An 18,409-nucleotide genomic window follows, 5' to 3' on the forward strand; every position below is an offset into this window, starting at 1 on the left:
GTTTTATTGAAACTACACTTATTTTACAAACCAGTTAATCTTAATTTGGCTATCTTTTGTAAAAATGAGGGTGATTTTAGAAAGAAAAATTATGTTTCAGTAGCAGCTATAGTACACATTCATTGATATTAGATTCTAGCTCTTCTCTGCTACAAGATTTATCTATTACTAATCATGATGTCGCCTGTGGCCATCCGTCTCTGATACCTGGGAACTCCCTGGCCACAATCAAATCTTTTCCTTCAGCTCTACTGCCAAAATCCTAACTAAATTTGCCTTGTCACAAGTGTCATAAACGAGTTCCTAAGGTAAATTCCCCAACCTATTGGTACACACAGGATGGACTATATCAAATTTAAGATGAATATATTTGGCTCACTCCTACTAGTGGTCAACTCAGTCAAAAGGTCACTTTACGTTCAGAACAAACCTATCACACCTGTGATACTTGGCCTAATACCACCTGACCTATGGGACAAATTCCCTGTTATATGTGTTCTCATATCATAGACTTAAAAAATACTGATTGCTTTGGGACTGACTGGGATAGACGGCCAAGCATGCATTGGTTAGCCCCTAATGGCACTCAGTGGTTATGTGGCTCCCACTTATGGCCTTGGCTGCCATCTGGATAGGTTGGATGACACACCCTAGGCTTCGTCTAGATGCAAGGTAGAACTACATTTACTATATCTCCTCCTGTTAACCTACCCAACCTACAGCAATGCTGGACCCGTTCTGTCTTCCACTGGTATGATCACTTTGCTCCAATTTTCCTTCCCCCAATTAGGAATCAAACGTGTCATCTGGCACATGGAAGCCCTAAACAAATTTACCATGAAGGCATTAAATGATACACAACATACCCTTTGCTGCTAGATTTAGAAGTATCCCAAATGCATAAGGCAGTCCTCCAAAACCAAATGGCACTGGATGTCTTGATGGCAGTACAGGGGGGCACTTGTGCCATTATAAAAACTGAATATTGTGTCTATTTTCCTTACTACCATCAAAATATCACTGGTCTCCTATCCAACATGAGTCACCAAATTAAATCCATGTCTAACCCTACCCTATCCCTAAATGATTGTTTGGATTCCTGGTCTGGTCCAGGTCTCTGGACTAATATCAAAGCTTTATTCATTGGGTTAATAATATTGTTTGTATTTCTTATTATAATTTGTTGTCTATTTCATTGTCTTCCTCATGTCAACAAAGTTTTGCCTCCTGGACCACTTCTCATCAAATGATTCTCTTGTCTCCAGAGGATCTGTATACCTTGTCAAACTTGGACTCCATCGGCGCAACCTCTGGTCCACTGAACTTCCTGCCTTTATGTCCCCCATTTGGGACAGCTCTACAGCTTTGTTACAGAAGATTGACCATCGTCCATAACCCCAAAGGATTTTGGGGCCAAATGGGTTTAAGGGGGGATTTTATGATGAGGAATCAAGGCTGCCCCAGGGAGAAGCCCAAGGCGTCCTTGCCTACATGCCAATCTATATCATCCTCCAGGAAGTATAGGACGTCCTGAGCTGAATCGACCTAATTTGTATCCAAAGTTATAGGACCACCTGATAACCAGACCCCACCTGCACTAATACCATTTTAACGATTTTTTTTTACATGATCTTCCCTTGTAAATAACTCACATACCTATGCCTTATAAATTTAGCCCTACCCTCAACCCATTGCAGCTCTTCACTGCCCATGGGTCCTGTCCCCATGCTCTTCTCTGAATAAAGGAGCACTACTGCCAGACCTTGAGAGTCCAAGAAATCTTTCTTTTGACTCCTCGGCTCACGAAGCATGCATTGTCAAGCCATGACAAGACATGGAGGAAATTTAAATGCATAATACTAAGTTAAAGAAGCCAATCTGAAAGGCTACATACTGTGTAATTCCAACTATATGACATTCTGGGAAAGGCAAAACTATAGAGACAGTAAAAAGTTCAGTGGACAGGTGTTGGAGGGTTGAATAGGCAGAACACAGAGGATTTTAGGGCAGTGAAAATACTCTGTATGATACTATAATGGTGGAGACATGTCATTATACATTTGTCCAAACCTATGCAATGTACAACACCAGAGTGAGCCCTAACGTGGACTATGGACTCTGGATGATAATGATGTGTCAGTGTAGGTTCATTGACTATAACAAATCTAACACTCTGGTGTGGGATGTTGGTCATGGGGACACTGTGCTTGTGTGAGGTTTAGGGGAACTCTGCACTTTCTGCTCAATTTTGCTGTGCACCTAAAACTGCTTTAAAAAAAATTGTCTATTAGGAAAAAAATAATCACATGGGATGATATTCAAATCCACAATCTACTGTCCAAAACCTTCAGTACATGTCTCAGTGACCATAATTTTTCAGATTTTAGAAGGGTAATGTGGCTTCCATCTTGTGTATCATGTGGCCTCCCCCGGGCCCTGGAAGAGCACGTGGTAATCAAACACATACATCTCTGTGCAGCAAACTTAGGACTATTCACACTATAAACTTCTATAATGCAGAGATCTTAAACAGCCTCATGTCTGTTTAGGATGGATTTTGCTGCCAAATGAGTAACAAACAAACAAATCTTTCAGTTTTCTAAACTTATTAAAAGAGTTGGGATCTGGCGAATTTCCTCAGTGAGCCATGGGAAGCATCCCTGGGTCTGTGACCAAATCTCGGGTGGGAGGTGATTATAGTTGCTGAATAATTACCTTGTCTACTGGATAAGCATTTTGCAACCCCAGGAAGATTTAGAATTTAGTGAAGAAATGCTTAAAAGAAACAGATCCCTAAAGTTAATATTTTTGTAAGTACTGTGCAAAATGTTGGCATTTTGTATCCTTGTAATGTCCTGACGCAGCTTCCCACTTATAAAAGAGCCCAAGAACAGAGCACAGCAGTCAGCTGGCAAAAGTCTACTCCTAGCAACTGCCAAAGCCGAAGCAGCCTGCTAACTAGGAGAAATCCACTAGTTTACCACCAGTTGCTTTTTAAAACAAAATTAACAACACAAATGCTCTGTTCTTCTAGCTGCAGTGTGTCAACTGTCTCAGGTTATCTGTGACTTCAAAATTCTGGTTTACAATTCAGAATGACGTCGCCAGTGGTGACTCAGCTGCCTCCTGGGTTCACCTACCCAGCACACAGCCAGGCACTCTGTTGGCTTCTCACCAATATTTGTCACAAGAAGGTAGGTATATGTGGGGGTGGGGGTGAGAGGTGGAGGAGCAGCTCTGAATCCAGTAATCCAAAACACATTTACACCATTCTCTGTTTGCAGCTGTTTTAAGGATTACAGAAGAAACTGCCACCATTGCAGTTCTGATCTGAAGATGTGTCATCCTCCTAAGAGTGTAAATTCAAGGAGTGGAGTTTGGCTGGTTGTGGCCACAGACTCTTCTAGAAGCCTGTGCTGGGAGCAGAAATTCTGTGCATCACTTAAAGCAGTGCTTCCTACATTCTAGTGTGCAGGTTCTGACTCAGGAGATCTGGGAAAGCCTGAGGTCCCATGTTTCTAATATCCCTCTGGGGCTGCTGCTGCTGCTGCTGCAGGCTCAGGGGCCACACTGAGTAGTGAAACTTCAAAGCACTTCTGCTCCCTGAACTTCCAGTTCTCCCAAGAGTGTTCTCCCAAAAGGGCTCAAGAAGCCATTTCCAAAAGACCAAACTGGAGAGCAGAGCTGCCCCCAGCGTCTACCCAACACTGCCCTCTGCGGGTAGGAGAAAGCAGGGAGTGCTGAGAGGTGAAAGGTGAGCCCAAGTCAAACTGCTGATGGTGAAGTGTGATGAAGGGGCTCCAGGGATGGCTACAGTGGGCAGAGTCCCCATAGCCTGTGAACAGCACAAACTGGTCAGCACTTACAATTCACTAACACGCTGCTATGGGGAGTGAATGCCTGGACTTCAGCCTCTGCAGAGTAACAGAGCAAAGCGCAGGTGCGGTGCTATATTTATCACATCAGGAGCTATCTCTCGGGCTGCAGTCCTGTGAGGTCGGGGGTTTATGAGGAATGTGCACCCCTTACTCAAGCTCATTTGCTCTCTAGAAGGAGGCGACAGGCCAAATAGATTAGAGTTGGAAAGCATCCATCCGTATCCATGTCACATGTTCCTGGGGGCTTCGTGTGCCGCCCAGAAAGCAAGGCTATTTGGAGAAAGGGGGAGGGAGGAAGGGAGAGGAAGGTTACTGCAAACTGAAAGGATCTCCAGCAGACAACTGCATCTTCAGCTTTAAAGGCAGGGATGGGTGCGGCCTGTATCCCAAGAGGGCTGCAAACTTGAGACCCTTCCCGGAAACCTCCCCTGGGACATTTCATCCCCTCTGCTCCCCAAGAGCCAGCCCAGCTCTTCGATGGTCAAGGATCCTCTTTAATGGATAAGGCAAACCACTGGCTCCTGAAGAAGACACCAAAGGGAAGTCGTTTCAGAAGAGCCTGGAAGGTGAGGGGAGCAGCCTTTGAAGGACCCCCAAAGATGCCATTAGGAGATGTATCTGAGGGTGCATGTCAAGGTTGCTGTATGACTTTCCTTTTGCAGCTGTAACAAATTACCACAAACTTAGTGGCTAAAAACACAAATTTATTCTCTTACAGTTCTAAGGCCAGAAGTCAAAAATAGATTTCACTAGCCCGAAATGAAGGTTTCTCAAGCAATGCCTTTTCTGGAGGGTCCAGGGGAGGGTGTTTTCTTTACTTTTTCCACCTTCTGCGGGCTGGCCTCATTCCTTGGCCTGTGGTCCTAGCCACATTGCCCTTTCTCCCCCTATTTTCAATATCACATCACCTTTCTCGTCCTTGCTCTCCCAGTCTGCCTCCCTCTCATAAGGATGCATGCGACTGCGTTGAGGGCCCACCAAGATAATCCAGGGTCACCTCCTCTCTCAAGACATTTGATCACAGCTGCAAAGCCCGCTTTGACATCTAAGACCACCTGGGTATTTTGGGGGCCATTACTCAGCCCACTATAGTTGCCCACAGGTAAGATACCTCCATTCCTGCTGCACTGTTGTGGAACAGAACTTCAAGATGGGGTGGAGGTCATGAACTTTTTATGGACTGAGTGCCACTGACATAATGGTGTTTATTATTAATTTATCCAAGCACTTCCCATTTTACACATAAGGGAAGGGAGGCTACAGGTCACACAGTGGTAAGTATTGGAGCTGGGCTTCCTGCCCAGCCTGTCCATCTCCAGAAGCCACCCTCCTACCCACCCATTGTGCTGCGTCTCATGTGCCTGGTGCAGCCACAGAGGTGGGAGGGACTACGTGTTCCCCTTGACGTTGAACCTAGGGAGATGCATTCCAAATGAGAGAGGGGTGCTTGGGAATGTGGGGAAAGGAACTGAGATTTGGAGGATGTCATTGCTTTTCTGTGCAGTCCTGGGCCTCAGTGAGAGAAGATCCCACTCCCTGTCCTCAGCACAGTCTGGTTAGCTGCAGCCCCTTGGAGTGTGATGAGGATGGCCCAGTAGAGGGGAGAGTGAGGCCTGGGCACCAGTGGCCAGGGCAGTTCTCGTACAAGCAGAATACAGACACTTCTGCTTACACCAATGAAACCTCATACAGGAAAGAACTTGGTCAACTTTGAAGCCATCCATCCCCACTCCCACTCCTTGATGCTTCCTAGCTCCCTTCCCTGTTGTGGCATGCTCCTGAGCTCTTATCAATAGCTACCATATTACATACAGTTATTAATATTACGGTTATTTCAATATTTCTGAAAATGAGGAAGAGAACGTGCTTTATGTACATCAGCAAGCATCTTCACTGTTATCAGCAAGCAATGGGGCCTACCAGTACCCACCTCCTCCTCAGGCTTTGCCCAAAGTTTAGAAGGTGGAGATCTAATCCCACCAAGGGGGAACAGGCAGAAGCACTCAACGGATAGAAAGAAATGTGCAAATGGACAAATAAGTGGCAAGAAATAGGATATTGGAGTATATGAGGGAGCCATTTGGTATAAACCTAATTTGGCTTGACTGTTTTTTTGAAAGGGCCTTACAGGGCCGTTGAGCATGCATTGTGTATCTGCTTTAAGCCTTTGCTATGTCCCAAAGACAAGAACAAATGGCCTCAAGATAAAGGTGCAACGTCCCCCACATTGGCATTTTGTTAGGGATAAGCATCTTTCCCTAGGCTAGGAACTGATTGGTGTGCTCACCTGTGACTACCCAGCTCGAGACAGCGGACCTGCTACCTGCTATGTCCATCAATCACTGTGCCAACAGAGCAGTCTTGTGACTGTTGTAAAAGGGAAATTTCAATCATGTGAAACACGCTGTTTGAGGATATATAAGCACTCTATACACCCCACTTCTTTGGTGCCCTTCCTTCCTTGGAGAAGGAAGGCCGTGGGCTATATGGTCCTCACATTTTGACCCAATAAACTCACCCCAATTTTCACTCATAGATGGGTTATGGATTATTTGCATCGACAAAATGTTCATTTGTGAAGATTTGTTTCTCTATCTGCTGCTCCCCACGCAGAATGCGAGCAGCAATTTGACCCTGTGTCCCTGGAAAGGAAGAAGTGTCCATGTGCCCTGTTCCTTTCTACCTGTGTGTGGGGTGCAGGGCCTCCTCACACACCCACCTGATCATCACACAGTCAGTCACTGCTGCTTAGAAATGGAAGTGTCCACAGAAAAATCACTTAAAACTTCTCCAAATGATGGCTGAGTACCAGCCGACACATTCCATGGAAATGCCATCCAAAATATGGCTCAGAGTCTTAGAAAGCAATTTTATTGATATGGCCTGTCAGCTAAATGGCATATTTATTCCACTAAGTGAAAGAATTTTTCCTTTTTGCTTATTCTTGCAAAACATTTATTAATAACACAAGGGAAAATTAGCCGTGATATTACATTCTAACATACATTCAAGAAGCTTGTGTTTTTCAAAAATTACAAGTATCATGGGAAAGAAAAACTGAGAAACCAAGAAAAACTAAGGCATTGTGGAGACTGCATGCAGGTCATAGGCTCACATTCAATAAGCTAAATATAAACCCAAGACAAAGAAAAATCTGTTTTAATTTTAAAGTCCAATTTCTGTTCCCAATTAAAAAGAAAACATGTTTGGTTTCACAAACATATTGGTCTGTGCAAACTCTTTCCAGAACAGTCATCCTGTGCTAAACATTTGGCCCTTGGCTCCCCACCACATTCCCCAAGATAAACCTAAGAACCTGGGAGGCCTGCTTTTTCCTGCAGTTTCTGCTGCTCATTATACACAGTGCCACATTTACCAAGGACAAATGGCTTCTTTCCATCTCCAAGCTAACTCATTGGAAGAAAAAGTAGAAGACTGGTGGTGACAAATTAGTGTTGCCGTGCGCTGCTGCCCTTGCGCACAGTGACAGCTGCATCTCCGTGGCAGCCGGGCCTCACACTGTGCTCAGCGGGTTGGTGACACGGCCCAGGAAGTGGAGGGCAGTTGAGTCTCGTTCATAGACAGCAAACAGGAATGGGTGGTTCAGGGTCACCTCCAAGACCTCTGACTGCTGGGCAGACTGTATGGGCTGCTCTTCTTCTTCTGCTTTTAGTTCAAAAAGAACGCTATTCAGCACCTGCAAAGCAGCAAGCATTGGGATGGCTCCTGGAGGCTTGCGGGGCCCAGGGAGGGCACAGGACAGCTGTGCAGTGCCACCCACAGGAGGACTTTTCTCCAGCCTACCAGGACAACACATGGTGCATGCATGCCCCTCAGTGTAGACGACTCTCACATGATGGCCCCTCTCTAAGATGTCCCTCAAACCTGCCTGTCCCCATCTTCCACCTCGCTGTCTGGGGCAGAATCCCTGGCCCCTCCACTGTGGCCTACCAGTGGTTGGTTCATTCCACTAATTTAACACAGAGGGCTCATTCCTCCCCCAACAGTGATCTCTGAGGCCACGACTGTGAGTGAAGACTTTTCTCCCCAGTACCTAGCATAGTTCCCAGAGCATCGAAGCACCTTCTCAGTTGCAGAGATGCACCATTCCAGGTGGCAGGTGAACAGTCTGCCTACTGCTCAGTGTTTTCCTACAGCAAGGAGACGTCTGACAGGGCCAGCACTGGGCCTGGGGGCACATACTCTCAAGACCCAAGTCCCAATCCTGCTGTAGGATCTGAGAGGGAACTCGAGGCTAGGCAAGGCTGGGCAGAGCCAGGGAACACAAGGTGGGGAGGGATTTGCTGCTCTCCACCTATGCCTGGAAAGCCCCAGAAAGCTCTGGTAACTTCTCTCCCACTCTGGGCATACACCCACCTTGCCATGCTCTCCTCTTCCTCCTACACTGCCACACCCAAAGTGTCCCTCCCATTACACCTCCCACCTGTGAACAGACAGGACCCAAGTCAGGCACAGATAGACGTGGCTGCACAGTACCTTTCCAACTCTGAGATTGGCATCACTGATTTTGCCCAAATTTGCCTCGGCACCCAGCAGGGTGGGCAGCTTGGCCTGGGTGAGCAGGTCCTGCAGGTCATAGGACCCTCGCAGCACCAGCTGAGGCACGGTCAGGTGGATGGGCCTGGGGAGATGAGGCACAGTTAGGAAGGTGGTTCCCAGTGTGAGGCCCTGGGCCAAATGGAGAAGACTTGCCAAAGACCTAGCAAGCCAGATGGCATGTGTCCTTGAAGAAGGAGATGTGTGCCTCCCTCATAAAGACAGAAAGTAGAATGGGAATTACCAGGGTCTCAGAGGAGGAGGAAATGGGAAGTTACTGTACAATGGGGACAGAGTTTCAGTTGGGGAAGATGAAAAGGTTCTGGAGAAGGATGGTGGTGCTAGTTGTACAACAATGTGAACGTTATTAATGCCACAGAGTTGTACACTTAAAAATGGTTTAAATGGTAAATTTTATGTTACATGTTTACAACATTTTTAAAAAAAATGACTTAAAAAAGAGTTGACTTCAGGAGGCGATTTGTGCCCCTCAGTGCCTGTCTCAGGGCAGATTTCTGGACCCTGCTGCTTGAGGCCTGGTTTGTAGGCCAGGTCTAGTGTCCCTGTGCAGGGAATAGGAGCAAAGAAACCTGCCAGCAAACCAGGGGAATTCTGGAGTCCAGGGCAGCTCCCCGAGAAAGTCTGGCCCCAAGTCTCTTAGAGGGGTGCATACCCTCCTGGGAAGTCAGACCCAAGAAGCTCTTGGAATGTAGCAGATTGTGCATGTGTGGGTGTGGGGTCAAAAAGGCCCCCCTCTAGAGGGCGTCTTGATGTGCTCTGACCTCCAAAATGGGTGGGTAAGCACAAGGAAAGCATTCTTCCTCCTTTATTTTACCTCTCCTGCACTCAGAAAGAGAGCTAGATGGATAGAGAGATGGTGGGATGGATGAACAGGCCTTCTGCTCCAGAACAGCAGGGCCACTTGCCTTGCTGGAGCCACCATGGCCCTTCCCTGCTCGTGTCCAGGGCTCAGCCTATACAGGCACATGCGTCCATCCATGCCCCCTCCCACTCTAGGCAGAAGGATTGGCAGAGCTCCCCACTTTCCAGGGGAAGCAGCCCTGCAGGTTCTGAGGGTTTCCTGGGAGACATACCGGGGAGAGAGATTCTTCATCCACATCAGGAAGTCGTGCTGGAAGGTGAGGGCCTCGACCTTGCACAGATCCGAGGAGCAGTGGGGCTGGATCAGCAGCAGACAGGCGTTCTCGCTGAGGGGCACACGGGTCATGGAAAGGTTGTTCTGGGCATCCCTCCAGTGCTGGAAGGTACCCATGCCTGAGAGCATGGGGACCAATACTGAGGTGGTGTTGTCCACCCAGAACTCCTGGAGTCCAGGCAGCAGGGAGAATCCCTTCACCTTTCCTGGAGACCCAGACAGGAGACAGAGAAGGAAGAGTCAGCTGGGGCTGGGCAGGCAGCGGGCACAGGGCTGGGGATGCTTGCTGAGCAGAGGGCAGACCAGCCCCCCCAAAAGCCCTCACTCCTGCCCTGCCCTCCTCCCAGCACAACCCAGGCTGCCTTGCATTTTCCCAGCCTCAGCACTTAACCAGCCACAGGACCCTGAGGGCCGGGCAAGTCTTTCTCCTGCAAAATCCAGCCATTTTGAGTTCACAAAGTAATAGTAACAGCCAGTGTTGAGGACATAATACATGCCAGTCAGCAACCTGAGATTTTAGACCTGTCACCTCACTTAAAGCCCATGAAGGAAATCAGAGAGCTTCAGGACCCTACCCCATTAGGAAGTGACCTGGTGAACTCACCCCAGATCTGTCCTGGTCCAAAGCCATGTCCTGGTTGGCTATGCTCACTTTTTTAAAAAAAATAAACTTTATTTTTTAGAGCAGTTTTAGGTTCACAGCAAAATTAAGAGGAAGGTGCAGAGAGTTCCCATATACCTGCTACCTCTACACACGCACAGCCTCCCCCACTATCAACATCCCAGCCAGTTGGTGCATTTGTTCCAATTGATGCACCTGCAACGACACATCATTATCACCCAGAGCTCATAGTTTACATTAGGATTCACTCTGGTGTTGTACATTCTGTGGGTTTGGACAAATGTACAACGACATGTATTCACCATTATTGTATCACACAGAAGAGTTTCACTCCTTTAAAGATCTTTGGTGCATGGTCACTTTTTAATCTGCATCTAGAGCCAGCTGTGATAGAGCCTGCTGGCTGTCCCCCAGTCTCCATCCTCCCTTTCTCAGTCAGAGTAGGAAGGGCTGGGCACATACCTCCTGGAGTGAAGGCTACATTTCTCAGGACCCCTTGCTGCTAGGGACAGATATTTGACCTAGTTGTAACCAGTGGATTTGGGCGGAAGTGCTATGTGTGACCTCCGTGCTGGGCTTTGAGGGGAGGGGCACCCTCTCCATCCCCTCCCACCAGCTGGCTGTGGCCAACAGTTGCAGAGCTGAGCTGCCAGTTGGCTCAGCTGTTGGGGAGAAGTAAGCAAACTCTTGTTGAAGGCAGTGTCACTTGGGGTCTCCCCATGACAGCAGCCAAATCTCTATCCTGAGGGCCACACTGGCACATCCTCTCCCTCTGCGATCCTCCCACTCACCTTGAAAGGCCCATCTTATGATTGTTTCTGGGAGAATAAGGTAAAGTTGAGGATGAGCCCCTGGCACTTGGCTCTTGGGATTCTGAGTAGAGGCAGCTTAAAAAGAGTCAGAGGTCCCTTTCTACTGAATCAGAGGCCTCCAAAGTGAAAGGGGGTGGACAGATGGAAGGACAGGATCCTGGAGGGAGGGAGCTGGACTGGCTTTTCCTTCCCAGGGTCTGGATCTTGTGAGAAGGGAGTGGCAGATCCAGTGTCTTCCATGCCCTTTGTACTCAGAGATCTTTTGTCATTGACAAGATTAGCTCCTGAAAGGAAGTGCCAGCAAGAAGCTGCAGTGTCCTTCCTGACAGGCTCCCCACAGGGACCTCAGTGCTGGCCCACAAAACCTGGAAGAGGTTTGTTAGTTTAGGGAGAAAAAAGGACTAAATTCTTTTCCACCAACAAAAAAAGTATGCTGCCTCCCAAAAGACGTGGGAAACTGAAACAAGGGTGGCTGCCCTGTCCTCTCTGCTCATCTGAAAAGTGCAGAGCACCATCCTCACCCAGAGGTTAAAATCTCTCAAGGTTAAGTCAACTGGTGCTGTGGAACCTGCCAGGGCCAGCACCCAGCTCGGGGTGACAGCAAGTGCCGGTCAAAGGGCGCCCTGGAGCTCCTCGCTCCCAAATCCCAGAATCTTCACTAGTTAGAAACATCCAACTGTGTGCTGAGGTCATCTAATGGAATATTATACTAAAGGGGACTTAGCACTCCTGACATAGCCTGCTTCTCTCATAAATAGACACACTGTGGTGGGCAGGAAGAGGGTGTGCCTCTCCATAGGATGGAAACTGAGGCAAGGAAGGTTAGGAAGCAAGATCAGAGGGCTGGGAAGTGGCGGGGCTGAGCGAGCATCCAAGATTTCTGCATCCTCAGCATGGTTTGCATTTTTCTACATCTCCTCCTCCTTCCTTTCTCCTCTTCTTGTCTGGCTCTATAGTGTGAATCATGAGGCCACGTGATTTCTGAAGTGAGGCCCCATTTCTGACACCAGCAGCTCTCTGGCTCTGCCTTTTGCAGGACTTTCTCAGTGAGCACTCCTTCTGGGGCTCTCCTTAGGGACAGCAGGCCAGGCCCAGAGGCCCCCTCTGCCCTCCATGGGGTGCAGCAACCATCAGCTGGATTGCCCCTGTGCTGGACTCTGCTCTCATGTCCTGTCAGTGCTGGGATCTGAGCAATGTTGGGTCTGTCATTGTCCTCCTGTACCACCAGCAGGCTGGAGGTCCTTTCCTTTGTGGTTTTATAGACTTCCAGGATATTACCCAAGGAAGAAAATGACCATGCTCTATTTAAACCTGTCTCCATCACCACAGTTCTATCTTTCAACTGCTTGCTTACTTGGCTCTCTGTCCCTCATGAATTCTCTAGAACCTCATCAATATCCCTCAAACACACCCCTCCCCAACCCACCCATCAATTCTCAGAACCACTGGCTTAGCGCGTGCTCTCGAGAGAGTTTGCCTGGACTATTGCATAACTTTCCAACGACCCTCCCCGCCTCCAATGCACACAACACAGGCCACTGGGATGACCTCTGAGCAGAATGCCTGCCCATTCAAATACCTACCCACCAATGAACCCCAAACTTCTCAGCATCACATTCAAAGCCTCAAAATCTGGCCCAACTCATCATTCCAGCCCTGCCCTCCCCAGGTGCTGTTCTCTCATTCTAAGCTCTGGATAAGCAAAGATGCTCTTGTTCTGATTCCCGGCCCTGAACTTGGCAGCTTTTGCTCACCTGTCTGCTCCTCCCCTTCACTGTAGCCCTACTCCCCTCACCTCCCTGAGGCCTTTACTCCGCTCCCTCCTTTGAGTGCTCTGAGCCCAGAGTCCCTTCCTAGACACTGCCACCTGCAGCTTTGTAACCAAGGTGTTTGCTTGCGGGATCTATCTCTCCCAATGAATTTTAACAAGCAGCTCAGGGTCAGTGCCTGTGCAGCCTTCCAACTTGGGCCTTCTGAGATGCTCAGCTAAAAGTCTTGATTTATTAATCCTCAACAATTATTTGTTGAATGAATGAACGATCTGTGTAGTAGGGATTTTTTGGTAATAACTTCTCCCAACATGAAAGTGACTTAAGTAAACAAATTGGTTATTTTTGCATGGGACAGGAACCCATCCCTTCTGAACATGGAGGTGGACTGTGGGGCCAGGAAATGTGGGTTTGGATCCCAGGACCTCTGCTTGTGGCTGCGCCATCTGGAACATGTCACTTTGTTTCTCTGTCTCTATTTCTTCATCGGTAAACAGAGGCAGTGATATCTCTTCACCATATTCCAAGGGGATTAAATAATGAGAGTAAAAGAATGCAGTGTAGTAGCTGTGCATAGTGGGGGCAGCTGCTCAACCAACGCTCATCCAAGGAGCCAAGTGGAACAGCCACTTTTGTCCTTGAGGGTGGTCTCCAGGTACTTCCTTGTGCCCATCACCCTTCCCATCTCCAAGGCCCAGCCCAGCCCACCTCAGCTGGAACATGGAACATTGGGACCATAGAGATAGAACTGCCACCATTTGGCACCCGCCTGGGAATAGAACCCACCCGATGGGTTTGCCTTACCTTGGAAGTGGACATAGGCATTGAAGAGTAGCGTGCTGTCTGGGCTGCCTCCTGTCAGGGGTCTGTTCATTTTCCACCCTGTTACAGCCTCTATGAACCTGCTGATCTTCTCAGCAGCGAGATCTGGGTCTGTGGATAAGTCTAGAGAGCGTGGGAGGGTGATGGGGGCAAAGGGAGCCAGGCCCTGCACAAATGGCTGCTTTAGGTGCAGGGTTGGGGCTGTGAACAGGCCCACCACTGTGGATAGGAGCAGCCTGGCTTGGCCATTAGCCCCACCCTGGGTGACTAGAAGGCCCTGGATGGTCTGCAGAGCAGAGAGGACCTTGTGACCATCCAGCCGGGAGGTGCAGCCCTGATCTTCCCCAGGGACGCCCAGGAACGCCTGTAGTCTGTTGGCCGTGGGGTCCAGGGCTCCCAGGTAGAAAGAGGCCAGGGTGCCAAAGAGAGTTGTTGGGGAGAGGATGGCGGAGCTGGCTGTGTTGCACATCTCGCTCAGCATCTTATACATGCGGAAGCCCATGAAGTTGAGCAGCATCCCCACCTCCGCAGCCCTCATTCTGTCTTCAGCCCCCAGCTTCTTGGCAGTGAGCACCTGCTGTTCTCGCAGGGCCTCCTCATCCACAGGGGACATCTTGGCCTGAATTGGGACAGGTGTGAAGGTCGAGTCTTTGGGTGTCTCTGCATTGGACTTCTCCAGCTGGTCACAGCTGCTCTTGCTGTAGACGAGGAGGTGGAAGGGGTGTATGTACACCCGGTCACCAAGGGCCAGGCCAGCCCAGGCCAAGAGACAGAGGATGGTGGCCCTCAGGCTCACACCAGCAGCAGCCATCTCTGATGGGGGCACTGGCTTCTGTGTACCCTGAAATATCTTGTGAAGGGTGAAAGGTGATTATTAAGTGCCCTCTAGCCAGACTTTTACTTGTTACAATATTCCCTGCAACAATTTAGCCCAGGAGAAATCTACCCATGTCTACAAACTTCAAAGAGAAGAAATCGATTCAAAGATCCATGGGAAAGAGCTCCATGATCCAGGTGCAAATGCATGGCTATGGACTCAGTTGTGCTTTTGGAGGGTTTTATTTTGGGATTGGTTCTGTTTAATTTTTAAAATGGTGAAAATGTCTTAAGGCATTTGTGAACTTTAAAGAAAAATAAAGAATTGTCTATTAAATCAAATAAAAATGTAGACACAATGTTTTCATTGTAGAAAATGTTCAGTGTAGAAAAATGTTTTCACAAAATATTGCAAGCACTTTTCTTCGAGAATATGAGTGGCTGATATTATTTTTACCTTATGTTAATCTGTGATATTATGCTTTAGTCAAATTAATGTTTAATAGAAGAGTAATATGGAAACATTTTAACTTATTTTTAAAGGAATATTTTAACAATAAAGTATCACAATATTTGTGTGAAAATAAAATTTCATATGTTGAAGTCCTAATCCCCAGTATCTCAAAATGAGACTGTATTTGGAGCTGGAGTCTTGAAAGGGGTGATTTAGGTTAAATGGAGTCATTGGGTGGGCCCTAATCTAATCTGACAGGTGTCCTTATAAGAAGAGGGGATCAGGACACAGACACACCCAGAGGGAAAACCATGTGAAGACACAGGGAGAAGACAGCCATCTGCAAGCCACGGAGAGAGGCCTCAGTAGAGGCCAACCCTGCCAACACCTTCATCTGGACTTCTAGCCTCTTGAATCATGAGAAAATAGATTTCTATTGTTTAAGCCCCCAGTCTGGGGTACTCGTTATGGCACCCTAGTAAACTAATACACCCACGTGCCTATGGCTGTAAGTTTTTCCGTAGAAAACCAAATGTGGGCCAGACAGCAGGTCTTTAAGGAGGCCTCCTAGCCCCTGGTAGGTGGTAAACTGGTTTGGAATATAAGACTAACACACACAGAGGTTTTCCCTACATTATAAATCAGTCTGGCGAGAAAAATCCAACTGCGCTCTATCACCCAGGAAATGTACACCTATGTTCCCAGCTAAGGTGTGTAACTTACAATAGAGACCTCATGTTTGTATTGTAAGTGATGGTTCACAAAAGCCTTTCCCCATAGATTATCCCATCTATCATTACGCTAATGATGTAAGGAAGGAATTGTTTCACTTCTTTGCAGACACAGAAAGAGGAGTCCTGAAAAGTGAAGAAATGTTCTTAAGTTCATACAGCAAATAGGTAACAGATGTGATTCAAACCTACTTTTACTCTCACAGGTCATTCTCAACCCAGGTACGCACTGGACTCACCTGGGAAGCTTTAGAAATTGAAGGCCGGGGTCTCATCACCAGAGATGCTAATTAAGTGGTCCTGGGCATGGCCTGGGAATGGCTTTGTAGTGTCCTTGCAGTCCTAACATGCAGTCAGGAATAAGCACCATGGGCTCAGCCTGAAGCCCAGGCATTTTCCACCTGTCTCAACACCCAAACCAGCTAGCAACTATTACTGTAGAGTGGAACCCTGTGGAGCTCTAAATCATCCCTGCCCAGCCTGATTTCACTGGTCTGTGCTGGGGCCAGGTATAGAGTTTTTAAAAACTTCCCAAGTGACTCTGATGTGCAGCCATGGTTGGGAATGTCTGCCCTAGACCTGGGTCTCTAGGGCTGGGCTACGGATCTCCAGCGCCTTTCTCTCTCTAGAGCCCCATGATCCTGCTCCTGTCTCACCCTGGCCAACAGCACACAGAAGTAGCTGGGAGGAGGAGAAGGGCCTGGATTTGGCCATGGAGGCAAACACAGCTTCTCCCTGCTTTGTGGCTCCTGCACAGCACAGGCTTCACCATTGCAGGTGAAGCAATTTCATGGATTATTTACAAGACAGAGGCTGCTGTTTGCTCTCAACTGTGATCACTTGCTGCTGCCTGGCTGGTTCTAAGTCAGCATGCAGCAGGGTCCTGAGAAGAAGAGGGCACTCCAAGTGTGTGGACATGAGGTCCTATCCTCTGACTTCTTCCTGCTCCACTCCTCCTTGCTCCCCCTCTTCACTAGCCCCTCCTTCTAGGCGTCCCTGCTCCTCTTGGCTCCGTGGCTGAATGAAAATGATGGGGATGGCAGCCAGCACTTAGGTAATGCCTATCACTGCTGGGCCCTGTTCTAGTGTTTCTCCTGCATCAATTCATCTAATTTTTACAGTTGCCCTCACCTGTTGAGGCTGCCTGACACCACATTCACACTGTGACTGTCCCTGCACGCCTGGCACTCTGAACTCATTTGTCCTGCTCCACTTTCCTTTTACCAGCACTGATCACCTTATGTTACCCCATACCCATTCTTTATATGTTTCTTTAATTCTTGTGGTGTTTTTGCCTGTCTCCTCCCATCTGAATGCTAATCCTATGAGAGCGGGGTTCTTGTTCTGTTTCACTCACTGAACCCACACCCAAAAATGTGCCTGGGACATAGTAGTCACTTGATAAGTAGTTGTTACATGAATTAATTCATGCTGTTTTGCAGAGGAACAGAGAGGTTCGGTGACTTGCTCAAGGTCACACAGCTAGTAAGAGACAGAAGTAGGATTCAAATCTAGACCCCCTGACATGAGAGTCCACACATTGAAGCACCAATCTATATTGCTTCTTAAACAAAATAATAAGAATTTGCCTTTTTAGTTTATCCTAAAGTTTAGAAAGCACTGTCACATTATATTTGATCTCTTAATTTACATCATAGTCCATGAGTATGGGGGCCAAGGATTGTTATTAGTCCCATTTTATGGATGAACAAACCAAGGCTCAGGGAGACAGAATGATGAGGTTGATTGCACAGACTCATGCCTTGAGCCCAGGACTAGGAGTCATGGCTGCCTCAAGGGAGGTTCTGGGAGACAGAGGCCACCCCTCACCTGAGCCCTGTGGGGATGCAGCTCTGGGAGGAGCCTGGCCCCTCATCCCCAGCTCTGCTGCCTATACACCAAGCCTTTCTGCTCCTTCTGGCTGGAAGAGGACCCTGCAGACTCTTGGCCACCATGACTCTGCTCTGGTGCCTGCCCCTGAGGGCCCAGCCCTGCTCAGAGGGACCAAGGGGGACCCGGCCACCCTGCCTACTGCTGAGGAGGAGAAGTTCCTGTGGTAAGAGCCAGGGTGGGCTGAGGGCAAAGACAGTTCATGTCTGGATGTCTGGTATGACAGGATGGGGAGATATCTTCTGAATATTCAGTAGTCATGTCCCCTGTGGCACAGGTCACTACTGACCCCTCCGGCTTCTGGCTCCTGGGTGCCATTTAGCCACTGCCTCCCAGCAGCTCTCCCTGACCCCCCCACCAGAGCCCCCGGCTTTCTACTCTCCTCAGACCCTGAGAGAGACTGGGAAGAAGAAGGAGCTGGGGAGGAGTTCTGTGTGGAGAGGGGCTCCCAGCTTACCTTCTGCTCAGTCCCCAAGACAAAGGCAGCCTTTTCCCCTGGCCAGGCCCCTGAGGCCCTATTTATATCTGAGGGGTGGAGATGGAGCCATTCCCAGATCAATCTGTGCCCAGGCTTGGGGGGAAGGGGTTACTTACATCACTTGGCCTGGGCCGTGGGGGTGGGGCCCTCAGGCAGCCTAGGCTGACTAGGGGGATGGACGCCAGAGCGACTCTCATGCTGGGACTCCTTCCAGGAAGTCAGGGTGATTGATACACACTTTTGCTGCTGAACAGAATGAACCAGTACACACTCGAGTTACACATTTACTGAAGTTCCCTTGAGCTGGGGCCATGGTTACCAGATCAGGAAGAGTCCCACGTAGATGTGTGATGTGTCTCTTCCCTGAGATGTGAGGGCCTGAGGCCAGCCCCCCAAGCCTTCTGAATGAGCCCCCTTGAGGTGT

The 18,409-nt window shown here is 48.5% G+C and overlaps 1 protein-coding gene across 2 annotated transcripts; it reads right to left on the reverse strand.

Moving 5' to 3' along the window:
• Nucleotides 1-6,809: 6,809 nt before the first annotated feature.
• Nucleotides 6,810-18,023, reverse strand: AGT (angiotensinogen). 2 transcript variants are annotated; one of them, XM_046651987.1, is made up of 5 exons: nucleotides 17,965-18,023; nucleotides 13,599-14,466; nucleotides 9,530-9,797; nucleotides 8,376-8,520; nucleotides 6,810-7,575 (listed from the first exon to the last, which is right to left on the reverse strand). In XM_046651987.1, exons 2-5 carry the CDS (start codon nucleotides 14,425-14,427, stop codon nucleotides 7,393-7,395), a joined length of 1,425 nt encoding a protein of 474 aa, XP_046507943.1. In that variant the 5' UTR covers nucleotides 14,428-14,466; nucleotides 17,965-18,023; the 3' UTR covers nucleotides 6,810-7,392. The 2 variants fall into 2 exon arrangements, with proteins under 2 accessions (XP_046507943.1, XP_046507942.1); XM_046651986.1 differs by lacking the exon at nucleotides 17,965-18,023 and adding an exon at nucleotides 15,857-15,959.
• Nucleotides 18,024-18,409: the final 386 nt, after the last annotated feature.

Source organism: Equus quagga, chromosome 2 (assembly GCF_021613505.1).
Source record: "Equus quagga isolate Etosha38 chromosome 2, UCLA_HA_Equagga_1.0, whole genome shotgun sequence".
Taxonomy (NCBI): domain Eukaryota; kingdom Metazoa; phylum Chordata; class Mammalia; order Perissodactyla; family Equidae; genus Equus; species Equus quagga.

Coding starts and splice junctions, on each gene's coding strand:
- AGT (XM_046651986.1), bottom strand. CDS start 15,892: ATGAGACCCCGGCCTTCAATTTCTAAAGCTTCCCAG. Junction 9,798..13,598: donor TGCCTATGTCCACTTCCAAG/GTAAGGCAAACC, acceptor CTGGGTCTCCAG/GAAAGGTGAAGGGATTCTCC. Junction 7,576..8,375: donor CCAATCTCAGAGTTGGAAAG/GTACTGTGCAGC, acceptor GCTGCTTTGCAG/GTGCTGAATAGCGTTCTTTT.